Raw genomic sequence first — 25,970 nt, forward strand, 5'->3', positions numbered from 1 at the left:
TCAAAAAATGTCATAGTATAGTAAGGCTTCAAAAATGCGTCAAAAAAATGTCATAGTATAGTAAGTCAAGGTCTTCAAAAGTATGGTCAAAAAAATGCATAGTATAGTAAGGCATGAAAACGGTCAAAAAATGTCATAGTATAAGACATGAAAAACACTCAAAAAATGTCAGTATAGTAAGGCTTCAAAAATGGTCAAAAAATGTCATAGTATAGTAAGGCATGAAAACTCAAAAAATGTCAAAAAATGTCATTGTATAGTAAGGTGTCAAAAATGGTCAAAAAATGTCATAGTATAGTAAGACATGAAAAACACTCAAAAAATGTCATAGTATAATAAGGTATCAACAACGCTCTAAAACGGTCAAAAATGTCAAAGTAAGGCATGAAAACTCAAAAAATGTAGTATAGTATGGTAAGGTGTTAAAAATGGTCAATAAATGTCATAGTATAGTAAGGCGAAAGAACCGCCAAAAAATTTATATAAATAACTTCAGTATGACTGTACATGACCATAAATTCTTAATCTTGTGTATGTCCTAGACATACTAGACTACACCGTGCAAAAGAAAAATAAATTCTACAAATAAAATATTGGAGTTGGTTATGTTAATTTCAGCTGGTGGTCAGAGGGTGATTTTAATATGTTTATTGTGTAACAACCAGTTCTACACTTATTTACTTAAAAATTTGCTTGTTATTCATTAATCAAAAACAACACAAAACATTTTAAATGTGTTAAGAAGAGGGAAGTTGAAATTTGAAATGACTCAGTATGTGACCTGTGGTGGAAGAAGTACTCAAGACTTTTTTTACTGAAGAATAATGAACAACACAAGTTAAAATCCTGCATTCAAAACTGTTCTTAACTGATAGTGTTTATTATTGTTGTGCAGTTCACAGTAACATACATGCTTGCTTCAGTGATAAGTTGAGAGACACAAAATCAATAATCATTTTACTTTATCCCAAATATTTGTTATTTTGTTCTTCAGGAGGTCATGACAGTCAACTATTAATTTACTGACAGACCTCTATTGTTTTATTAAATGCTCTGGTTCAACTGTTGATGAGGAATAGGTAGTGTATTGATCATTTTCCTTTATTTTCTCCAGGTGTCACCACTTTCCAAGCGTGTCAGTGGTGACGGAATTCCCTGATTTGACGGCATCGTCCGCGATCACAGAGAGTCTTCATACAATAAAGTTCTTTGAGACCAGGACAGAGGCCTCCAGGTAATTCACAAACGGCTTTACTTTAAAAAAAAAAAAAACTGTCACTGTAGTAAGGTATCAAAAATGACATAACATGTTACTATACATTACTGTGACTGTAATAACTAGAAAAACACACCAAAATGTGTGATATTGACAGAGTCATAAAAAGTTTAGTTTAAATCATTTTAATTAGGTATCAAAAATGAAGACAGTTAAGGAAAAGAAAAATAGATTAATTGATCAGTTTCTGTGATTAACACATGCTCCTGTCTCTGCAGGAGAAGAAGACAACCACAGCTGAAGACCTGAAGTGGATGAAAGAAACAAGTCAAGTGTTACAAAGCTGTTAATTTGATAAAAGACTTCCACCATCTAAATGCTGGAAACAGTGTTTCCTGTTCAAGTGAACACTTTTTCTCCACCATCTGTAAGGTAGTCATGGGCAATTTTCCAAAGACTAATATGTCTTTACTAAACACCTGTGAGAACATGCAACTGCTTATGATACGACTAATTAATAATTGTATCATAAGCAGTTAAATGATCACCTTTGGAAAATGTGCTCATAACTACATTAACCCTAATCGGCTCTAACAAGTGTTTAATTATTGTCAAATGTCTGTCATTATCTTTGCTGTGATTTGTTAAATGTTGTCTGGAATAAAATCAGTAAAGGTTTCTTCCTAAACTTTTGAGTTGCATTTCTCTGTTTTGAAACTGATGTTATACAAATCATTTTATTGCATTTTATTTTAAGAAAAATGTCAGGATTCTCGTATTGATTTTTAATGGTTTTATATTTAGCTTTTAAAAGGTTTTACACTCTTTGTTCAGATATTTTTTAAAATATACTTTTAAAGCTTTTTAAGATGTAATCCTTTAAGGTTTGAAATTTATTTTTTAATGATTTTATACTTATTTTTTAGACCTATTTATCTAAGGTTTAAATGTATATTTTGAAGGTTTTACATTTAATTTTTAGAGTTTGTAGACATTTTTTATGGTTTTCAATTTACAAAAAGTTTTAGACTTATTTTTTTAAAACATTTATTAAAAAGGTTTTTATTCTAGTCTAAACTAAGGTTTTATATTTTCTACTTTAAATGTAATTCTGTTATACATATTTTTTTGACTTATTTTCTGCAGCTACATTGTTGAAAAATACTAATTAAAACTGTGACGTTATGGCAGCTTTAAGTTGTGGCTGTTTGTTCCAGACAAGAGGTTTTAAAGTGTCAAACTACAGCTGAGATAATGACAGACTCAGACTGAAAAGAATAAACTTAACACTGACCTTCTGGAAATGTCTTCACATGTGTCTCTAATGGTTGAAGTCTGAATCCTGTAGAAAAAAAGACAACATTAAAATAAAAGCACAGAGAGTTTCTGGAAATTTAACTTCAAACTGCCAAAAGATAAGTAAAATACACTACATCTACATAGAAACCAGAGTATGGACTAGCTGGATCTGAACTAATCAGAACTAGTTACATTTGCTTTCTATACAAAGACGGAAGAAGCTGCTCTGATTGGAGAACTGACTCCACCAGCTCCTGATATTCACAACAGCAGTGGATTGAAATGTTTGTTTCTCCACAGTCAGTTAAAATTTTATTGATAGAAGCCAAAATGAAACAAAATGTTTTTACTGTGACACTGAACTGAATAAATTCTTTACATTTTTACACTTTACTGTACTAATGAGAAAGACAAAAAGAATGAGACAGAGAGAGGACAGGTGGTGGGGGTAGGGGGGGCAGAGACAGACAGTGTAACAGAGAAAGAGTAAAGCGAGGTACACATTAAAAGATAATCTGGCCGATTATCGGCCCAAATCCCCCCTCCTGATCAAAGAAAGCAAAGGCCAGATTATCGGTTGGTTCTAAAGATGATCTTATCAGATTTTCCTGTGGTGTGAGGTGTGTGAAGTGTAATTTTACCCTCCCTGATCTGCTCTGGAGACAAATCGGAGCCGCCCGACAAATATTAAACATGTTCAATATCAGAAATCCTGTTGTGTTGGGGGAATGTGTGTGGTCTCTCACATTTTCTACATTGGGCAAGATTTTAAAAATCTTTTAGTGTGTGCCAGGCTTGAGAGAGCAAGGGAGAGAGATGAAGAGAGGGAAAGTAAGAAGGAGCAAGGGAAAGGGAGGGAGAGAGACAGAGTGAGAGAGAGAGCTGATGTTTAAATTCTTTGTTTTCTTTGAAGTGTACATTCATGAACTATGTAAATAAACTTTAATAATGAGTTAAGTCTTTTAGTGACAAATCAAACAATTCAGCCTTCAGATCAGTTCCTGAAGAGCTATAATTTAATGTCAGAGCTCTGTGCTGGACAGTTGATGTAAAACCATTGATGTGAATTACCTGGAGGCCTCAGTCCTGGTTTCAAAGAAGAAGTGTACGAAGACACTCGATCCCACGATCGAGGATGAAGTGGTGGCACCTGGAAGAAATAATAAGAGAAATATACAAAGGAAATGATCAATACACTATGACCTATTCCTCATCAGCAGTTTAACCCCAAAACACAGATAAATACCAGAACATTTTCCAAACGTTAGAGGAGTGTCTCAGAAAATGGGTTGTTTACTGTCATATATGACAAGAAAAAACATCACATCTTTAGGAATCAATAACAATAAATATTTAGGAATTAATAACTTAAATGATCTTTTAAAAAAAAATCTGTATTGATAGTCTGTCAACAAATCACTGGAGGAATCATCTATATTACTGTGAACTGCATAATAAAAACTTTCATTGAAGTACATTTTTGAAAGCAGGGTTTTAATTTGTGGTATTTTAAATTATACTTCAGTCCACAGGCAGAAAATTAACTGGCAACTACTTTGAGCTTTTAAAAATTATTATAACTAGTACCATTTTCTGACAATTTATAGACACAATTAATCAGATAGATTCAATATTAAACTAATTAAATACCAAGATTTTCAACAGTAACACTGTTAATAACATTAATAATTCAGCTCATCAACACATTTTTTCAGACTGGGTAAAACTTTAGGACACATACCTGTTTGATTTGTTCTGTCCAGGCTGCAGCAGCTCAAAGAGTAAACCTGGAAAACACGAGTACAACACTTGAAAAACAAATAACCTCATTAATAAAGAATAGTTCACCTCCAAAAATTGAACAGTGTAAAAGAATACAACAAACTAAACACTAGAACCTTAACAATCACACTTTGAGTTTGAGGTGAATAAATTAATTATGTCACTAGAATATGACTTTACTGATCTCAGAGAGAAAAGCATTTTTTATAATAATTTCAATCAGTAATCCCAACTTGTACATTGTGACCTACTCTTGAGGCATGAAAATTGTATAGCAGCAATATAGGGCTTGCACAGAAAGATTTTATTCTTTTTTATCTTTGGTTGTTTTTACGGTCGTGAGTGTCCTATATCCTTTTGTGTGTTATGTTGCATCTATGTCTTTCTTGGACCCACTGCAAAAAAATTTTCCCCTTGAGGGACAATAAAGATCTGAACTGAACTGAACTAGTTTTCAAGTTTGTATTTAACACAAAACTGAGTTCAATAAAGTCTCAAGTCACCAGAAACAAATTTCTACTCAATCATATACACAGCAGGGGATCAATGGGTGGCTATGGACAGATTACTGCCACACTGAAATGACCACAAAGGTAAACGGTAAATGACTTGGAATAGAAACAAAACTACAAAGACACAGTACGATGTAAAACAGCCGGCTAGATACGCAAAACGATGCAATACCACCACAAACAGAAAATGATCACACGATGACATGGTAATCCGCCAAAAAAACGACTTAAAATTACCGAAATGAAGCACAAAATTACAAAGAAGCAGTAAAATGTCTGCAGAGTTATTGTTATTGCAAGCGGAGTTGTAAACAGACAAACTGACCATTAAACTGTTACCAACCTCCACAACTCATGTCAGGGACGCTTTAATCACAGAAACACAAACGCACTTTAACCCACGCAAATAAAAAGGACAACAAAAAGGAAAAAGTCCCAAATGCATTACTGATAGGTATAGATAAGACTAATGCTAACGCTGGACTCTAATGCTAATGCTCGCCACTAATGCTAACGCTAACACCCACGTGTAAAACAGCCAAGTAAAGACGCATGATGATATAAAATGACCACAAATAGCCACAGACCAGCAACAACGACATGATAAAACACCATAAACCGAGTTAAATGACCACAAAATGACAAAGAGACGCAAAATGTCAGTAAAGTGAAAACAGATACAAACAGGGATTTACACAATTACTAAAAGCCCATTGTATTATATCCACCCGTATTGGGGGTCCCCAACTCATGTCAGGGACGCCTCAGTCACAGAAACATAAACACACTCTTACCCACGCCATATAATCAACTAAAATGAAATTAAACGATATCATTACAAGGTAATGCTAATGCTAACGCTCTCCGATAACGCTACTGCTAACGCTAGCCGCTAGCTGTTTGCCTTACCTTCGCGCCACAGGTGTGCTCAGCGTCCAGTCTCACTCGTGTTTGTCAAGAAAGCAGCTCCAGAGTTTGTTTTGGCATCCAGACTTCTTCATTAACGACAAGAAAGCAGCTCCAGAGTTTGTTTTGGCATCCAGACCTCTTCATTAACGACAGAAACGCAGCTCCAGAGTTTGTTCCATCATCCAGGCTTCTTTAGCAAGGACAGTTTTTTCACAGTACTGACAAACCGAAGCAACCGCTCAAACTTGGTTTAAATCTGTTTGTTTCTCCGCCTCTCTGCGCTCCTCCCAGAAGATCGTGACCAATGAGGAGACGCGTCGAGGCCAATGACGACATACGTCAGCTAACGTTGGCAGAAAAACGCTGATTGGTGGCCGATTCTGGTCCGCCTAGCAACCGCTTCTGATTGGTCTTAAAATACATCCATCGCAAAGACGGAGAGAAGCCTTAGATGTAATATAAGATCTGGAGTACAGCCATGCGCCAGACGCAGCATCAGTGCACAAAATCTGAAGGTGAAACTGCTGTATTTGTGACTGTTTTCTAATGAGCATGCTCCTGTAATTTTACTCTATTCATTTAACAGTCCTTCATTGGCGCCTGTGGACGGCAGAGGAGATGATCAGCATCCCCGGGAACTTCAGGTGGATGTACTGCAGGTCCAGCTTCATCACCGGGACCAGTTCCAATTGTTCTTCTACATGATGAGGATTTACCACACTAAGACAACTAAAGCCTTGAATAAATGAATAAATGTGAACGAATGTCAGGTTCAATGAACTTATATAACAACAATAAGACACTGCACAGATCACATAAACTACACTAAATATACTTAGGAATTTTAAATACCCTGAAGAAAACTGGTGGGAGTTATGGAAAATCGCCTACAGTGTCACTGAATACCTTCAAGAACAAAGCTTGACAAGTGAGAACAGACTCATCCAATGGAGAAACTGTATGTTTTATTGTTTTAATTGTCTTTTATGTTATTTTATCTTTCAGCTTTATTTTTCAGTTTTCCCCCCTGAGGGATTGTCACCTTATCGTGGTCGGGGGGGGTTGCGTGCCTCACTGACCCTTGGCACACCAGCAGAAGCTTAGTCTCAGGTCATAGGATGGAGGCCTGACAAAGTGCAATCCACTTCTCCAGGTTAAGGGTTGGATACATAGCTAATAACCCAATTCCATGGAGAAAACACTGTCATAGGTTTGAAAAAAAGTGCCCTTCACAAAATGCATATAAAATACTCCTCCAGAAAATTGCTGCTGTGGCATGATGTGTACCAACAATGCTCCCTTCACATTTCTGACTGCCCTTTCTTTCTTAGTCAACTTCAACCATGACTCTACTTGTTTCTTCATCTGGGTAGTCTGCCCTAAGTTGCTGTCATTATAGACTGGCTACATTTTTCAGGTTCTGAATTTGTGCACAGACTATTTGATGTTGTTGAAACTTGCCTCATGAATCATGATCACAGAGGACATGAGGACATAGTTTTAACTTGCTCTTTGAACTAAAATTATAATCATGCTTAACTGCATTTTTCATGTTTCCTTTGTTTTTAGTACCCTCTCCCTGTTCGACCAGTGACAATTAAAAGCTAACACGTGTTCCCCCTCAGTCATTTAGATCTGAATCAGCAGCTGCTGCACACTGTTGTTTATAATATTTGGAAATGAAGCTTTATTTTACTCATTCAAGGTCCCAAATATTGATCATATTTACTTTAAATACACATTCATTCATACACTGAGAATAGAAAGAAAATAATCTAAAAAATAGCCCAGCAACCTCTGTTGCTATAAACAAAGTAAAGCCTTTGATCAATAAACAAAGATGCATTCAACAGTCTCAGTTATAAATATAAAGTTGAAAGATTACCACTAGTACCAGCTGTGTGACAACAAAATAAAATATTAGAATTCATAAAACAACTCAATGCTAATAATTCAACCTCATATAAAAAAAATCTGCATAACCCTCAAATATTTACTTTTGATATCCAGCTCTTGTGATTGAATGCTTATAACTGACAGTTTTCTGGTTTCATGTGTTTATTTTTCCATGACAGTTTTGTGGTTGCCTCACATCCAAATACTGGATGTCTCATACTGAAACTATTCAACCTCAAAACTGGATTTCATCAGTTCAAGACAAGAAGAAGTTGCAGGCTATTTAAAGGTTCACAATGGAAAATAAATTGTACAAAAATAGTAAACATGTTGTGAAAAGAGGCCTTCTTAAGTTTTAATTTGCATGAGTATAGAAGCTTTTTTGGAGTAAACTTCTTTTCTATCTACAATGTGAATATTGTTGTATTTCTGCATTTTTCAGATACATACAGAGAGTACAGTCTTGACACTACTCTCTGCAATTGCCATTTAATATATTTACATTCAATAATTAGTAATTAGGAGTCCACCATTTCTATGCTAGATTTAGAGTGCAGGTATATAACCCAGGATCATTTTTATCTCACTGACAACAGTATTTACTGTTCGCTCTCTTTACACTGTATCAAGTTACCAAATATTAAATTACTGCTTTCCTGCTGCTTCCCATTAAAAGCATTCAACTAGCAAAGCACTGGGTGGCTTTTATTGTGAAGCAGCCACAGAAAACGCAACATGTTTGTTGCCGCAGCTAACATTGATCGCGATCGTTCATCAAAAATGTGTCTACATTACATACAGTCATTTCCTGTGGTTTCTCATCAGCAGATTGATCTTAAAATTTGATTAAGATTCAGTTTAGGTTGACTAACTTCTTTATCAAAACAACATGTTTGTTTGGCTGCACTGTAAACTGGCACAACAGTTGTAATATCAAACCACATTTGCAATTACCATGAGTAACCACAGGTGCCACCAAATCGATGTTAGGATTACAACTTTCAAAAGACATTAAAAGAAGGAGTTTTTCCATCGGTGTTGTTTTGTTGTGATATTTACGGCAGTTGTTTGTCTCTTAGCTCCTTACTGTCTCTTGGACGTGGCCCTTCAACCCCACCAACGCTGGCTGGGAGGAGGAGCCGTTGTGGGAGGTGCAATGTCGAAAACGGACCCTTGTCCGACTGACGAGCAGACGTAGTAGAAGTTGGCGCCCAGCATGACCAGTATGGGGAGGAAGGAGAAGCCAAAGCCAAGGCCTCTGATGGTGCTGCCCAGGGGAGAGGCACAGCCAGTAGATCAGCCTGCAGTGAAGAAAATTACACAAATAAAAGGCAGATGAGATGGATGTGCTCAGACTTCTTTCGGTTTGACGTTCATTTATAATCAGCGTGATGTGGATAAATAACGACAGAAGATCTGATCACCACCCACATCAACCCGTACACCCACTCTCCCTTTTCAGCAGGAACATTAGACGGCTCAGCTCCTTCATGCCTTTCATCAGTTTTTGTATCAAGTACTTGATGACTCAAAGCTGGATTAATGATCTTGATGCTTTTTTTAAAATTTGCTCTAATTTTCCCTCGTCATGTATTTGAGTCTGCTTGAGAATATTTTTTCAACTGATACTTAATGCTGAAATACAAAAAGGCATTGTGAGTCTGGTTTGTATAACACAAGATGACAGCTTTGGTGCGTTGTTGTGTTTCAATGGATGACTGGTTTTGTGACTTTTCAAACTTCTGGTACAGAAAGGTGTGATAAGTGATAATAATTACGACTTTTAACAATGCCCCGGGGCTACTATCTTTTCTTTATTTTTCTCTTTTTAAATTTGTATTTGAGATGACTTTGGAGTAGAAGTAGATCGCCATAACAGATAACTAAAAAACACCTTTAATTATGTGGTACTATACTGTAGTTATGCCTCCTTAACCTCCTACCCTCAAAGTCAAGAGTTGTAAGTGGTTAATCAGTGGTATTGTTAGAGATGTAGAATGTTTTAACTCCTGTCTTAATGCAAGAAGACGTCGGGTCTATAAACTTCAGACTTGCACAGTGGTGAATAAATTAATTGGACTTACAAACCTATAAGTGATCAGACAGGTTTAAAACCCAGTCTGCAGTTTAACCAGTTTATGTGGAGGCAGAAAGGGTGAGGTGACTGCATCCAAAAAAAAAAAAAAAACTTGGCATGAATGACAAATACAGTACACCTGATCAAGTCACAACAGGAAGTAGCTCTGCAAAATGCAGTAGACATCAGCAACAGAGCAGATTATGTTAATAAGCTAATCATTAACCTACATTTTCACACCCACATACTAACTGGTTTAGATTAATATGGTTAATGGGGATTTGTTCTCATCCTCTCTGATCACTCATAGTTTCACTGTGTCCTGGTTGTAAAGCTGTATTTAGCAGTGTCATGTTTGTTTATTTCAGGCAGGGTGCGTGACAGCTAAAACTGCAGGTTGTCAAAAAAGACAAATTTTAGTTGCGACCTGGCATTTTTGGGCTTCATTCACGCACTTAAACTGTGAACTGACAAACTCAGCATGAGCTCTCTGCAGAAACCAAACTGCGCTTATCACTGGCAATGATTTGTCTTTCTCTAAGTAAAGACAGTTATTAGCTCTGGGCACACTAAAATTAACCAGGAATTATTTCACAAGCTAGACAGCCATAAAAACAATCTGAAGACCCAGTTCATTTCCCTCACACATTTCATTCATACCTTAAGAGCCAAAGCTCAACCAAATACAATATAAACTGTCATCATGACATTAAACTTGGATGATCCCTCAACTTTTCCAACTAGGCCCAGAATTGGGTCAAAATTTAAATTTGTCAGAAACTTTGGTTTATGACCAAATATATTTAAAACTAATGACATTTTCATAAGCCTCTTCTGTAATTTGTGTTCACTGTTAATTAGCAAAAGTTATCATGCTAACAGGCTAAGCTTTTTGAACATGGTAAACATTATACCTACTTAGCATCTTATGCCCCTGCCTACGCATAATCAATAACATAACGTATACATATCATAAGGGTTTTAAATAACCAAAACTTTTTGAATTATTCTCACACCAGAATTATCAGCGCCCTCATTCTTCCTTGATCTAGATCCTAAGCATCAAACTGCATGAGGGAAAACACTCATACCTGCCAAAGACAAATATGATGGTGAGCAGTGGCACCAGTTTGACCATCTCCTGGCTGACGTAGGTTGCCATGACGGTGAGCTGCAGGAAGTAGAAGAGGAAGAGGCCCACTGATTCGTTGACGTAGTGCCAGTGCACAGCGACCTCTCTGTCCACCAGTTTACTCTGATAGAGCGGCTTCAGTGAGTTGTATCGCAGCCGGGCTATGCCCTGCACCACCACACCTGCAGAGAGATGAGGGTTGTTACCTGTGCTGCTTTGTTCATCACTTACAGTGTTTGTTTGTTTGTTTCGACTCAACACACGAACATACTGAGGTCTTACCAAGCAGGATGGGGATGGTGGCAAAGAAGGCGCAGCGTAGTGTGTACACCACCCTGAGGGGGGGGCTCTTCAGCAGCGGCGAGTCAAAGGGAAGGAGTTTGTAGCCTCCCCACACCAGGAGAGGGAAGAGGAGCGCTGCAGCCGCCGTCGCTAGAGCCAGCCTCAGTTTTTCACTGCACAGATGCTCACACATGTCTGAAGGCAGAGCATACAAAGATTTATTTTTTTAATACCAAGTGATTATCATTTGATACTAAGTATGAAAATTCAGTATCTCTAATTGCCTTTACTAGGACAGGAAGGGTGACAGCAAGACAAAGAGGAGGAGACTGAGACTGAGGTCTCTGTATGATTCATCTCAAGATGTGTAATTATATCTGATTAAGGAGAAAGGAGATCATTACGCTGAGCCACTAGGCTAGGAGAGCAATCATTTGCTGAGTGGAAACGTGCTGCAGACAACACTTAAACCTGTCTGGATTACACCAAACAAAGCTATCTGATAGGTGATCTGTCAAATTAAATAAAAACTCAGCATCAGGGGGCATATACTAAATGACGGAAAATACACAGCACAGTGAGTTCTGGTTGTCCTTAAATTTTAAATCATGGTGATTATGTGTTCTCTATTCTTTTTTTTAAAAAAAGGATTTAAAAATCACAGTGACAAAGCATCTTGCTTCATGATAATCTTACTTAATCTTGCCTTAATTTGCTTTAATAGCTGTTGAAAGAGGATATTTGGGCAGGAAATCACTGAACAGTTAGTAAGGAAGGATTAGGAGATTAAGAAATCTGATGTTTAGGATGTCGTGATGGCCCAGGGATTTAAGGCAGCGATCATGAACCATAACATCCCCAGTATGAGTCTGGACAGAGACCTTTGTTGTCTGCTATCTCTCTCTCTCCTCTAATTTCCTGTTTCTTGCTCTATTGTCTCACTGGCTTAAAATGCCGCCAAAAATACTTGAAACTAGACCAGGTCTTTTTCACAGCAGACATTTGATCTATAGTAACAGAGAAAGCACAAGTGTCACTATCAACATTAACAATGACTGTTCTATTCAATGCCCCAGAAAGTCATGACAGTGTGACACTGAACCAGCATGGACTCTGAAACTGAAGCAGCTAAATGGAATTCAGCCAACAACATGTCAAAACATCTTTGTCTGTGAAAAAGGCATGAGCAGCTGTAAGACACCCCAGCAACAACCTGTGATGCAGAAATCATCTGCCAAAAAGTATTAAAATCACAAATCACACTGACAGAAATCAAACCTTGAGGGCAAACAATGAAAAACAAGGATGTTGTGTACTGGCAGACATGAATCTGTGACACTGGTTTTTCCCACAGGCACCTGAATGCACCATCAGGGATCACTCCCACTCCATTGCCATGTCTCTAATGCGTACTACTGACTGAAAGTAAAGCCAACTAAGTGGATTATAAAATCAAAGGCAAGTTTAAAAGCTCTTCACACGTAAATGAACGGAACTGATCAACTGATAATCAATTGAAAAATACAGTCTGGGTAACTGTAAGCAGTGATGACTGGTATAAGGGATTTGTATTCAAATCATGTTAAAAAAAAATACATTGTGTGCTTTTACTGTTCAATGGATGCATTCATGACCTGAAAAATAAAATGAACTTAGGAACCCTATATAAATATGAGCCCAGTTTGTGTCATATACTCACAGTACTTGTCGTCCTGCTCCATCCACTCTGGGTAATACTGCATTGCTGAGGCAGGCTCCACCTGCGGCTCCCTCTCATCGTCCTTCTCTATGAAGAGCTGGCTCCCCTCAGGGAGCTCTTTGCTGGACGGATGCACAATCGTGACTTGTGGAGTGAAACTGAGAGCAGCTTTCTCTGACATCCAATTTGACTCATCTTCCTCCTCTTCATCATCGTCCTCCTCTTCATCGTCTGCCTGCGAGCCGTCCCCTTTATCGTCTCTCTGTACCTCGATCTCATCATCCCTCCACCTCTCCCCTTCGGGCATGCTCTCCCTCCACTTGGCTTTGCTCTTTCTCTCGCTCTCTGACTGGCTCTGCTCCTCAGACAGGTCTTGGCTTCCTCTGCTGATCCCCGTGTCCCTCTCCTCAGGCTCTGAAACTCCTTTTTCTGACCAGACTCCATCGTCATTGTCCAGCTGAGGCCTCTTGTCTTTGTCTCCAGGCCATGGTAATGTGCTTGGCTCTAGAAGAGCAGAGCCGGTCACTTCCTCTTCCTCTTCCTCTTCCTCCTCTTGATCTTGCTCCTCCTTCAACACCTCTTCTTCTTCTTCATCATCATCATCTGTAATCTTGTGTCTTTCCTCAACACTGTCACTCTCTTGCGGCTTTTTATTTCCGGCTATTTGTGGCTCTGCAGTTGGACCGTCAGGTGAAAGTGCCACGTCTTCAATTAATTCTGAGATTAAACCACCTTGGCCAGACATTCTTGAGCTTTTAAATCCAGTTTTCTCTCTTTTCAGCCAATACCTGTTGCACTGTCAAGAGTCTGACTGTTAGCAAAGCTACTTCTGGTTGCTAAAAGTCATTTTTGTTGATTTCCCTGTGAGGGGAAAAGAAAGTTAAAACAATGTTTAAAACAACATCCTACTCTTCCTTCAGCTTCATGAAAAACTTCAAATCAAAGGTCACTGGTTTATCATGGGTGTGTTGCTGTATATGGCTCGTCTGCCTCACACAGACCAGCAGAGTGTTTGGAACAAGTTCAAGTTTGTGCACCTGTCAGTCCTGTTCATGTGTATATCACAAAATCAGGCAAATTCCACCTTAAAGATTACTACAAATGAATCTGTTAATATTGTTCTCAAGATAGATTATTTTGTGTACAGTGTGAAGAAGCTGACACAGCCCAGTGGGACTCTGAGGAACTATTACTGACCCAAACATGCTGAGTATGATTGGCTAAAAAGGAAAAATACCATTTTAAAATAAAATCTGGCCAAGAGCAGCTTCCCTGCCATCGGTAGCTGCTAGCATCCTCTCCACTGCAGCACGATTGTGTGCTGCTATTATTGCCCTGACTGTCAGGGGGTTGATGTCTGTCCATCTTTGGTTTTAGAGATTTCTAACAGTTGTCTGAGCTTTTATTGCACTAAGTGTGACAACCCGACAACAATAAGGTTGACGGCTTGTCACTTTGTTTCAGTTCAAATCCCCAAAACATTCAATTCACCATCAGATAAGAACATGATGCAGGAAATCTTCACATTTAATATGCAATTGTTTCACTTTTGCTCTCTATATGACTGAAAAGAGTTACAGTGATAAATTCTGTCCAGAAGTCAAGTACATGCTGTACTGCACATAATAATACATGACCACTGCACAAACTAAGACCCCAGACAATATATAAAACATGCAGCCTCTTTCACATTTGCAGAGGGAATATTTTACAGTTCAAAACTGACTGTAGACAGAGTAACTAAAACACTGTGACACTCCCTGATCCATGCTCCTGGACACCAACTACTAAATCTTATCTTTGTTAAAACTAAAACTATGATTTGATTTTCCCATCACAGAAGCACCGACTGTACTGGAAGGTGCACTCAGCTACAGCACAAAACATTACAGACATGACCAAAATATCAAGTGTGACAAACCCAACTTGAGATGTCTGTATGTATTCTAGTACTCTAACTGGTTAATTATTAACAGAAAACACTGATATAACTCTGTTATGAAGGGAGTAACAAGTTATATAAACATGGCTGCATTCCTTCCCTCTGAAACACATGCAACTGCCTGGACTTTGCTTGTCAGCTACAGCACAAGTCAGTAGACTGCCACTACAGCCGTTAAAATGTCTTTTAAACCAGGTTAATTTTGTTACTGTGAGATGAAGGTAAAAAACTGTGACAAAGCAGATTTTTTTTCGTGTTTTAGATCTAAATCTTTATATACACAACTTTCTAAAAAGCTTGGGATAAGTTTAACCACAGTTTCAGTCTAGATCAATGACACGTTTGTCCATGTTTAAAAACAGCAGTCCACTTAATTTACCTGCAGGATGTATGTGCTTTTGTATTACATTTCCTCCTCTGTATCTACTCTGCTTTTATTTTTTAATCACTCCTACATTAATGCTACGCAGTGCTTTACAAACTCTGAAAATCTTCAGTCAACGTTGCTTTTGAGACACTTTCAGCTTGTTACAGACTCTGAACTGTCAACACAAACCACTGTTGGACTGTCGGTTAAAAACGGGATGTTTATCTTTTGGTCCAGAGAGGGAAGGTCCAACACACCTTTTTAAATCCAGTACATGCACCGAGGAGTTACTAATCAGGCCTGGTGAAGAGCAGCGAGGAAACTTGTTTCCGACTAGAGCTCAAACTTGTTTAACGACTCTGTATTTACGACCAAGTCCGGTGATATTTTAACAGAGGAAAAATAGTTTCACGTACCTGTTTTTTCATTCGGTCACATCACCGAAATAATCCGTACCTTTGTTCATGAGAAACAAACTCACTAATTCAGTTGTTTCTCGGAAGGGAAGTAAGAAGTTACCTGGCAGGTGTGACCAGGTGCGACTTTTTCACCAGGGAAGCGGAAACGGTAAAGAGGTATCACTCTGCTTCAGTTTCCGTGTGCCAAAAACGTCACCCAGAAAGACCGCCTTACGTCGAATTTGACGTCACACCCTCATTGTAGTCTCTCGATCCCAAAGGTCCGACCTCCACTTCCACCTTTTCAAGGCCAAAGAGGAAAGAAATTATGTACAATATTAATTTTAAAAAGAGGAGAAAATGAATTTGCGCTCTTGAATTAATAATTTATGCTCTCAATTTAAAAATTTGCATCCAAATTAGTGTTAGCAATTTCTGCTTTCTATTTAATCATTTGTGCTCTTGATTTAGTAAATCGTGCTATTAATATTTTATTTTCTCAAATTAGTAATTAATGCTCTACATTCAATGATATGTGTTCTTGAATTAGTAATATTCTCAATTTAATAATTAGCACTTGAATTAGTAAATTGTGCTCTTGATTTAATCATTCAGAATAAATTATCAAATGGAAAGCACAATTAAAGCATATAATTTGTTCTTTCTATTTGATCATTTGTTCCCTCAAATTAGTCATTTGTGCTCTCATTTAATAATTATGTTGAAATAATTTGTGATTTCCATTTAATTCATGTTCTCTATATGTGCCTTTATTCAATACACCCTTTATCCTTATGTCATGAAGTCTAAATGCTTACTACATGGTCAAGTACTAAAGGCACATACTTACTGTACTAAAATCATTTTTACTACTAACAAGGTATTAACACACAATTTAGTAATTTTTACCTGAATGACTCTGACTTGTCTTAGTAGTTTGTAGTGATTCATCTGTCAAACACACAACCTTTGACTTAGCTTGACTCAAGTGCATAGTCATGTCACTAAACAGGACTGGTGAGGGTGGAGCTGCCACCCACAAACACTGTAACAAACAGCTAATTGCTGCCTGTGGATTTATGTACATCATTGAATCATGTTAACTGTCTGGAGTATAATAATAGAACAGACTAAAAATAACAAGGAATAGAAAGGAATTAATTTGATCCAAACATCACACTACACTGTGAAAAATAAAACAGCAAGATCAACATTTTATTTCAAGACCATAATCTCACAAATTATTGGCTTCTTGTTCAAAACACATATAATCCAAATAAGTCCACTTAAAATGATTTGACTTCACAAAGCCAGATCGAATTTCAATAAGATTTTTAAAACCTTAAACCTGCATTTCCATCCTCACCTCACATTATTTTACATACGATAACTGGACACACAGAAGCACAATTTGGCATTTAGAAATGTCAATTGCTTGACCCAACCATAAAGGTGTTAATATCAGTAATAATGATGTACAAGTCATGTCACACAAAATCTTTTGTACACAAGGTGCTCAAAAACAATTAATGTTTGTGAAATCAATCCAATCACTTGAATTTAATCTCATGACGCTCTCAAGTTATTTAAAAAAAAAAAGAGAGAAAGGTTTCACAGCTACATGTAAACATTAGAGAACTAGGGCGATGACAGCTGAAACTAAAAAAGTAAACGCTCCAAGTGGAAGAGGAAATCTTCAGGGCAACTATGAGCGGCAGGAAGGCGCTTGATAAAGAGCTTTTCATCCAGTCAAGGAATGCATGTTAAAAAAATAATAACGTCGAGAGGCTGATCTGTGCAAGAAAACTCATTGATCTACAGTAATGGAAACTTAAGGTACATTCAAAGCTTTGAACAATTAAGGCAAAACAAATATGACAACATGATCAACTGTGAAATGGCATCGATAAAAACAATGACATCGTTTATTTTCAAAGGCCCAAACCTTTCCCGACAGATACTCAATAGAGAGCCGAAGTGAGGCCGTTACTTCTGGGTTTTGTTAATAACTTAAGATCTTACTCAACAGTATTTGCATGGTTGTGACATTTCTGTTTGATGATGCCCTTAACAAGTTCTCATAAGTTATAAACCATCACGGCTTAAACCTGCCTTTTAAGTTGACAATAGTGAACTATTTACAGGTCCCTCAATTACAGAACAACATCATTCACTTTGAATCTGTTTTAGCTCTGGGTTTTGTTCTCTTCCAACTCCTCGGGGAGATATCTGGCTCTAAATGCTCCATTATGTTCACCAGCTGGTTGCTGAATGTGTCTGTCAGTTTGGTTTAGTTTTTTTGCTAAAAACAACTGAAAACGATGCAATGAGAGCTGTGAAAGTGAACAACAACAGTAAAATTACAGATTGGACTGCTAAAACATGAGCTGAAAGTCGCTATATAAAACTACGTAAATCTGAAGGGAGCTACGGATTCAGGACATAATTCACTGTAGCTAAAGTACAAGCGACCTCTTTCATATTGTCATTTGGTACATGATTATTATAACGTTATTATAAAAATATCGATATAGCCCCTGTTTAGACACAGTGAAATAAAAAAAACTTTTTCATAGTTTGTCTGGATATGTGTCACACATAGGTTAAAAAAATAGTTTTCATTATCTTTGATTAATATTCCTCTACTCTCTCTTCCTGTCAAACATAATATTTTTGATGGCTCATTTAAACTCAAGGGGAAATAAATACATTTACAAAAGGAAGTGAGCTATAGAAGCTAGTGGAACAGAGGCTGTAGCCCAGATATGATGCCAGGACTTCGACTCTCTACATTTTCACTGTTATTGTTGGGTTTTTTCTTCTCATCTCTCCAACATTTATTTTGACGTTTTCCCCTCCGAGTTATTCCCCAGCAACTGTTTTACTGTCACATTAAAACTGACAAACACTACATCTGAAAGATAACGAAAACTGGAACAATCAGTCTACAATAATAAACTCTACATGCCAGTTCTAGTAAAAGATTATAAGTACTACTGTTACTCAGATGACAGAAATAAAGTATTTTTTAAAAATAATCAAGCACAATAAAACATGATGGACAGGTTAGTAAAACAGAGGAGCTGCTGAATATCTAGCCTACCCAACTGACAAAATGTTAAAAATATGTTTTCATTGACAAAGATTGTAATTCTATGTTTAAACAGCAACTACTACAGCAACTTTTTTGGTCAGACCGGGATTGTTCATCAAGCCTGGCTACTAACTTCAAAGCCTGCATCTTGTTCGATGAGCACTTCAGTGTGGTCGCTGTGCTCCGTGGGCGCGTCTTCCTCCACTGGCTCTCCTTCATGTTCCACCCCAACAGCAGAGGAATCACTCTTTTCTTTTGAATGGTTGGCGAGCGTGCTGTCGAGCTGTGATTCACTTCTGGCTTTATTTTTGTTGACTGAACCTTTAGGGCGCCCCCTTTTCCGGGGCGTGACATCTTCAGTTTTTGCAGTACTTGGGGGGCGGCCCCTTTTTCTCGGGGGTCCATCATTGGGGTTGTGCGGTGAGGATGGAGTGGTGGGCAAACTCTTGCGTAAGTGAGCGCCTTTCTTAGACTCAGATTTGCGAGGCCGTCCTCTGCTTCTGCGGGGGGCTGGCGGAGCCCCCTCCGGAGGATCGACACGTGGGTATTTCCTCGGTCGCCCAAGCGGCTTCCATACTTTTGGCTTTTTCAGCTCCTCGGGTGACGGCAGAGGGTACTTCCTTGGCCTTCCCCTTTTGGCTGGTTGTTGTCTTGGTCGACCGCGCCTCCCTCTTCCAGGTGCAATGTGTACTCTCCGCGGTCGGCCTACTTTACCATGCACCTTATATGCAGGGGGCTTCTTGTTTAAAGAGCCTTTGGGTCGACCTCTTCCTCTCTTAACTGACTGGGAGCCATCTGAGACCAGTTCTTGTTGATCTCTGCTTTTCTGTTCAATATTTTTTCTTGGCCTTCCCCTTCCTCTCCGCGGTGTGTTAGAGATGCCATTCGATGTATCCTGTGTCGACCTCCCGGTGTAATTCACTTCCATCTTCCTGAGCCGACCTCTCCCTCTTCTCGGTGAATTTAGGCTTCCCTCGGTTTCTGCTTCCCCCTCACTGCTCACCTCTCTCTCCAGTCTGGGTTTCTTATTGAGAGAGCCCTTTGGTCGACCTCTTTTCCGAGGTTTTACAGAACTGCCCTCATCCTCCTCTCCGCTTGTTAAACTTTCTAACTTGCGTTTCGTGGATCCTTTTGGGCGACCCCTTCCCATTTTTGGTGTAGCAGAGCCACCATTTGGTAACTCTTCAGAAATAGCCTTCTCAGGGGGGCTTTTACTGGGAGACTTTTTTGGCCTGCCTCTTTTCTTAGGAGAATGATCTGTCATAGGATTGTTTCCATTACTGGCCTGTTTCTTGGACCCTTTTGGCCTCCCTTTACCCCTATGAGTCTGCACAGAATTATCAGCATGATCGTCCTCTGATCCCTCCTGCACTGTGGGTTTTGTGCTCGCAAGTTTCGGACGCCCTCTTCCTCTCTGTGGTTGTGTGGACCCACCATTGGAAATGCCTGAAACCAGCTCCATTAGGTTAACGTCTGTTACACAAACCTTCAGCTTCTTTGAACCTTGCGGCCTCCCCCTTCCTCTTTTAGTTGGACTGTTGGACATGTCTACACTGGACTGTCCTGCATTCCCCACACCATCTCCTTGTTCTGTCACAGCCGTCCTTAATTCTTCCATACTTCTGCCTTCAGCTTGGAACTACTTCTCTTAGGTTTGCACCTGTAAATTGAGCATCAAAAAGCACAATTACCATTTAATTAATAGTATTATGTACATCAAATTATTTAAAAGTCATTATATAACAAATTCATAATTCTGGATTTTATTATCCACAAAATTCACAAAATATGGACAGAACAATGGTAAAGCCATGCGATAAAACTGTGAAAACATCTAATAAGAGCCGCAACAATTATTTGATTAATCATTTAGTTGACTAAAACAAAATTAATGGACAACTACTCTGATAATCGATTAATTGGTCATTTAAAAATGTATTGTTGCTTTTCTTTTCTTTTGGACAAGGCATTTGGATGAATGTGTGCTCTAGAATATTATATATTTTGTATATTCACTGTTTTCTGATGCTCTATGGACAAAACTACTTATATAATTAAAATAAAAATAATTGTTAGTTGCAGTGCCAATTTTAACGAGACAATTTTTTGTAATGACCAAAAACTCCTGCAATATAATGCAGCAATTGTTATTTTTACAAGAAGAAAAAAAATGGAACAGTGCATACTTCAAACCTGTGCCTGTAATTAATATATTAAACTATAAACCTTATACCTATAACCTATAAATCTTTTCATTACCTTTGACTAATGACTTGCTAAAATGTAATTAACTTGTAAGAATAAATGTAAGTTACATTTAAATAAGACTCACATTTTATTTATAATAAAACGTTTTAAATCTGAATATTATCTATATCTAAAGAGTACAGCTGTCAAATACTTTACTAACACAATCATAACAACTTGAAAACGTTTTCAATTTCAGAAAAACTATAATTAATAAAACCACGTTTCTAGATATTAAATAAACAATATTATTTTCTGTTGAAGAAAAGCAGAGGAAGCAAATATAATCTAAACAAACAACCCAGTCTGCAGAATCATACAATATACACATGTGCACATTTTGAAATATTATTTCGGCATGAAATGCATGCAATTTATAAAATTTGCATATTCATATTATTACTGAAGGGATGGATTTTGCACGGCTGTGTCTATCTTCTGGACTACAATCTTTTAACGGCGGGAAGGTGCATGGATGGTCAAGTGCTCAGGAAGCTAGCAACAACATGTGCACACTTAATGTCGCTGCGTGCGAATACTAATATTTTTGTGTTCTTAGGCTGCATATTTACATACTGAAAAACATGCAATTTATTTTAAAAAATCCTACAGACCTCGTGCATTGTCAGGTGTAACTGACGGACACTAAATTTGGTTAGATTTAAGGCCTTAAAAATCGCTATGACTATGGACCAGACTGTTTTCCAGGTAATAGTCAGCTTCAAAATCGACGGCGATGGAGAGAGAAGCTAGCGGCGTAAAGCAGATAAAATACTGTAATCAACAGAGTGCATCTCTCACCTTCAAGAAATCCTCTGTTCGGTTTTACTTTAATTTTTCATCAAATATTGAGTCATCAGAAAACCCGTAAAGTGAAAGTACGCCTTTATTGTTGCTGTGGTGGCTGTTTAAATTTGCGACCGCTTCCGGCCGTCCGTGACGTTTAGGAGGCTCCGGAGGAAACTGCAGCGGAGAGTTTCAGTTCCCCTCCCAAGCTGTGACTGTGATATATCACATCCACTGCAGCCTACATAAAGAATTTATACCATATTTACAATGTCACTTCTTTACTAATACTTCCACGCTGCTATCAACAGACACCGCCCACTCCCTCCTCCTATAATGCAACTGTTGCAATTAATTATTTTTCATTGCAAATTTCTTTTCATTTTGTGATTATTTTACTGCAAATACACGTCGCTCTTATAATTCATGTCGGTGTGTATAGTCATTTGCAGCTTCGATTTTCGTTGATTTTACGTTGAATTCATAATGTATGTTGTATACTGCACAGTTTAAACTGAATCTGTTATTGTATCTCTGCTGCTGGCAGACTCAGTTACCTTGTGTGGGATCAATAAAGTTTATCTTATCTGATCTAATCTATAAATATGAAAGGGACACAACACCACTCTAATATTTAGTTTAAAAGATTCTTACAAAACGTGCATACAGACCTTGTATAGTATGATGTATTGATTATTTATCGTTATTTAATTTAGATTACGATTAAATCACATAAAGTGGTTTACTTTACTATATGTATATATTGTATATTGTATATTTAGTATTTATCCACCTCAACCAAACACTTTGACTGTGGGATTGTAACTCAGCACCGCCCCCTACAGATGAACCTGTTAAGTGTAAATAACGATTGGACTGGTGAAAATGGCTTTTTACTTGGTACAAACCTAAATTACAAAAATAGTCACATAAAATCAGTTTATGGATTTTCTTGTAGCGAGGAGTTTTTCTGTTGTGTAAAATAAGTAACTCTGCCAAAAGCAAATTCCATGATTTAAAGGCTATAACTTAAAGTAAACTTGAGTAAAATGTACATCATTTCTGATGTCGGTCATTGTAGTTAGAAGATTAGAAAGAAAAAAGAAAAGCTTCTTTTGTGTTTTAGGAAGAGAATCTTTTAGTGACATGTTTTATCTAAAGATTCTGAGAAGTTCTGGCAAAACTTTGTCACTACTGCAGTGGTACCTCTGTTATCTTATAAACTCATGTGGGCTGAGCATGTGTATGTGCATGACACAATAAACAACAGTATCAGATATATTTCAGTTCAAAGAAGCATTTCATTTGCATGACTATAAGAGAAGCGTATGAAAATAGATGATCGACCAGTGGTGGCTGAGTTAACAGCTTTAATCTATCTGGTTTATAAAAGCGAGACAATGTGACTTTTACAAGAAGAGATGACACATTCTTCAGTTGAGCTCTTAAGATGTTAAATTCACCCTCTCAGTACACTCAGGGGTTTTGCTGCGACCATTTTTATTACAAATTTTATATATTACTGTGTAACCGTCAACAATAATTGACAATACTGAGCTGCTGTTTTACCATTATCTTGTAACTAGAGGCCACAGTGGCTGAGGCTCAGCAAGTTACATACCTGAGCTTAAGTGGGTAGTTAATTAAGTTAATATGTGGTTTTCAATTCCAAAATCTTCTCAAGAAGGAATACTCAAAGTACAAGTACCCATAAGTGTACTGAAGCACCATAACAGAGTCCATCATATATTTTAAGTTGGCCAGCCTGAGTGTGGCTCTAAGGTCGAAATTTCCATTAAGAAAATCAATCTGCAGACAAAAGACAAGCCTAATTCTTATTTAAAGAGGGTGTGACTGATTCATAAGATGAGATCATCTTTATTGATCCCATACAGGGAAAGTAAAGCATCATAGAGATTAGGAACCTTAAAAACTATTTTAAAAAAGAATTTGACACTATGCTGTAGACGTGGATAGTACGAGTAGCTATTGTTGAAAATAACCAGCTCATCTGTCCCTCTTCAGATGGTTTGTCAGTACAAGTTGATTCCACATTTTCACATAGTTTTAGCTTCCTCCTGTCTTTCTCGTACCTCTCCACAATGGAAGAGGGGGGAAGGCAAGAAAAAAAAGAGAGAGGCAAATTAGAGAGAGGCAGATTATGTTGCACAGGGTAGTTGGATAAGGGGGTGGAGTATGAGGTAAGGGCAGAGTGATGAGGTCAGCATCAATAAGAAGAATGCAAAAGAAGAGAGAGAAATATGCAAATGGTGTTTATATGTGTGTGAGGAGGAGAGAGACAGAGAGAGAGAGGTTGTCAGTTTAAAAGAGAGAGAGGCTGAGAGAAAATGACAGACGTGGCCACGGGAAAGGAAAGGAGTGTTTGAGAAAGACAACCCCTGAGAGACTGTGTGCTGAACCCGCTGCCCTGTCTCAACCCTCCTCCTCCTCCTCCTCCCCCTCTTCCTCCCTCAGTCCCTCCCTCCCTCCCTGTGTGCTTTGCCATGGTTACCAGACAGGGCTCCCAATGCAGCCAGTTAATGTGTTTTTCAGCAGCAGGCCCGAGCTGGGTACTAATGTGTCTCAGTCTGTCTCCAGCACAATCAATGTCAACTGTCCTGGGATGCACAAACACATGGAGGGGCTGAGAGCCAGGGAACACTGAGCCACCCTGGCTGAGTGTCAGGGTGAGGGTCTGGAGAAAAAAAAAAGACCATGTCACTTTCATTTATTCACCTGAGAACTGCCAGCTGTGGCGAGGTTTGTTAAGCGGTCAGAAAAATGTGACAGCGAAGAGGGCTTGACTTGTGCTCTCTGCACACATGTTGATCTTTGCTACACTGATCTGACACATTTATCGTGCATTAAGTTACTGACTCAGCGAGCAAAAACGTCTCCTACGCTGCTTACGTGCCCCAATATACCAGAGAAAACAGCTGATCGCATAAAAAAAATCCTGTATTTATTGGATTGACATGAAAACGACAGGTTTTCAGCATTTCTTCAGTTTTATTGTCATAGTTTCACTTAATCAAAAAAACGTAACATCCAAGGCAAGGTTCACATCATTCATCCACAGCAACAAAACATTAATCAGCAACGATTATTATTCAAACATTTTCTGTTTCCTGTTCTGGACTGTTTTTTCTGAATGCGTCACTTTCAGCTCCTGGAGATTGTGATGAAAATCTTTTTACTATTTTATGATGAGAAAATGATCAGCAGATTAACTGATAATCTAAATTACTGTTAGTTGTAGCCTTGAGAAAATACACTTTTTTTTTTTAATCAGCAACATATTTTCTTAAACTCCGAACACTAGCAAAAATACATCAGTTGACGACAGGTCTTCAGTAGGTTTCAGTCTGTGAAGAGATTCAAAAATCCCACGTGAATCATATATCGGGGTCACGACCCTTGGCTGCCTTCTTATGGAACCATGTAAGCATTCATTGCACAAAGTCGGCCAAAGGGCACTGCCCCCTGCAGAGAAGCACATCGTCTCTCCTTGGCTTCCCCCTGATGTCTGGAAAGTCTCGGGGATTTGTCTCCAGGTGACGTCACACAGTCAAAACCTCTAATTCTGTAGAGTTACTCTGATCTATTACACATCTCTGACATCTGTGATGATCTCATGATTTACAAAGCACGTAACGTGCTGTCTGGCGACGTGAGAAGTTTTCTCTCAGTCTAATGACAGGAAGTGTTGTGATCTCCAGACGCAGCAGCGTGCACCTTTGTTCCCAAGGACCTCACCTGTGACCTTTCATATCATCACAGGTTAAGGGTCTCAGGGACAATGAAGCACGCTGTCAGACACTGCTGCACCGAGAAGGCAGCAGCTCTTCAATCAGCCTCGGCCACTGTTAAAATCCTTAAATATTACTGAGAGCTGTGAAATTTGAACATGATAAAACATACGTCAGTGACGTATATATATGTCATGTATATTTGCTGTGAATTATTTTGTTACGCAAGCTCAGAGAGATTAACTTTTATTAAACCTGCATATAAAAACATTTTAATCACTGACAGGTACATGGCATCTTAAATTCTAACAAAAATAGACCAAGAGACAGTTTGTACGTCATATTTGATGGTTACCGTTGTTTGTTATCGATGCTGATGCAGTCCGACTCGAAGCGTTCTGACACATCTGGGCTGGATCACACCCTGCGAAAGAAGGAAAAACACGTTAAAATACGTCGCTCAACTTAAAAATATCGATCCTCGTAGCATAATTAATCCGTTTATTTCGTTTTCAGGGCCCTTTCACCGTCTTTCCTCCTGACATAGCCAGCGCCTGTTATTCAGTGCAGGTCTGTGCAGCAA

At 38.3% G+C, this 25,970-nt stretch overlaps 2 protein-coding genes and 1 long non-coding RNA gene across 9 annotated transcripts in view; all 3 read right to left on the reverse strand.

Moving 5' to 3' along the window:
* Positions 1 to 1,264: 1,264 nt before the first annotated feature.
* LOC108888839 (uncharacterized) lies at positions 1,265 to 6,577 on the reverse strand. Its single transcript, XR_001961890.2, has 5 exons — positions 5,719 to 6,577; positions 4,257 to 4,302; positions 3,587 to 3,665; positions 2,511 to 2,558; positions 1,265 to 1,521 (listed from the first exon to the last, which is right to left on the reverse strand). It is a non-coding gene; the product is annotated as an uncharacterized LOC108888839 (long non-coding RNA).
* Positions 6,578 to 7,378: 801 nt separating this feature from the next.
* On the reverse strand, positions 7,379 to 15,697 carry tmem79a (transmembrane protein 79a). Its single transcript, XM_018685078.2, is given in 6 exon segments — positions 7,379 to 8,898; positions 8,900 to 8,915; positions 10,783 to 11,005; positions 11,106 to 11,300; positions 12,805 to 13,665; positions 15,530 to 15,697. Coding segments are annotated over 5 exon segments (1,356 nt in total). The 5' UTR covers positions 13,550 to 13,665; positions 15,530 to 15,697; the 3' UTR covers positions 7,379 to 8,721.
* A 1,008-nt stretch (positions 15,698 to 16,705) lies between these two features.
* The window catches only part of LOC108888876 (uncharacterized), a 37,011-nt gene continuing 27,746 nt past the window's right edge, over positions 16,706 to 25,970 (reverse strand). For 5 of the 7 annotated variants that reach the window (XM_018685068.2, XM_018685072.2, XM_018685067.2 and 2 more), the window contains 3 exons: positions 25,743 to 25,811; positions 24,151 to 24,333; positions 16,706 to 20,265 (listed from right to left, as the gene is read on the reverse strand). In XM_018685068.2, the coding sequence (XP_018540584.1) occupies positions 18,721 to 20,223 (1,503 nt within the window). In that variant the 5' untranslated portion in view covers positions 20,224 to 20,265; positions 24,151 to 24,333; positions 25,743 to 25,811 and the 3' untranslated portion in view covers positions 16,706 to 18,720. Of the gene's footprint in view, positions 20,266 to 21,653; positions 21,811 to 24,150; positions 24,334 to 25,445; positions 25,531 to 25,742; positions 25,812 to 25,970 lie in introns of those variants that run through there. The other 2 variants (XM_018685075.2, XR_001961896.2) reach the window with 2 other exon arrangements.

This window comes from Lates calcarifer, linkage group LG3, assembly GCF_001640805.2.
Source record: "Lates calcarifer isolate ASB-BC8 linkage group LG3, TLL_Latcal_v3, whole genome shotgun sequence".
In the NCBI taxonomy this organism is placed as follows: domain Eukaryota; kingdom Metazoa; phylum Chordata; class Actinopteri; family Centropomidae; genus Lates; species Lates calcarifer.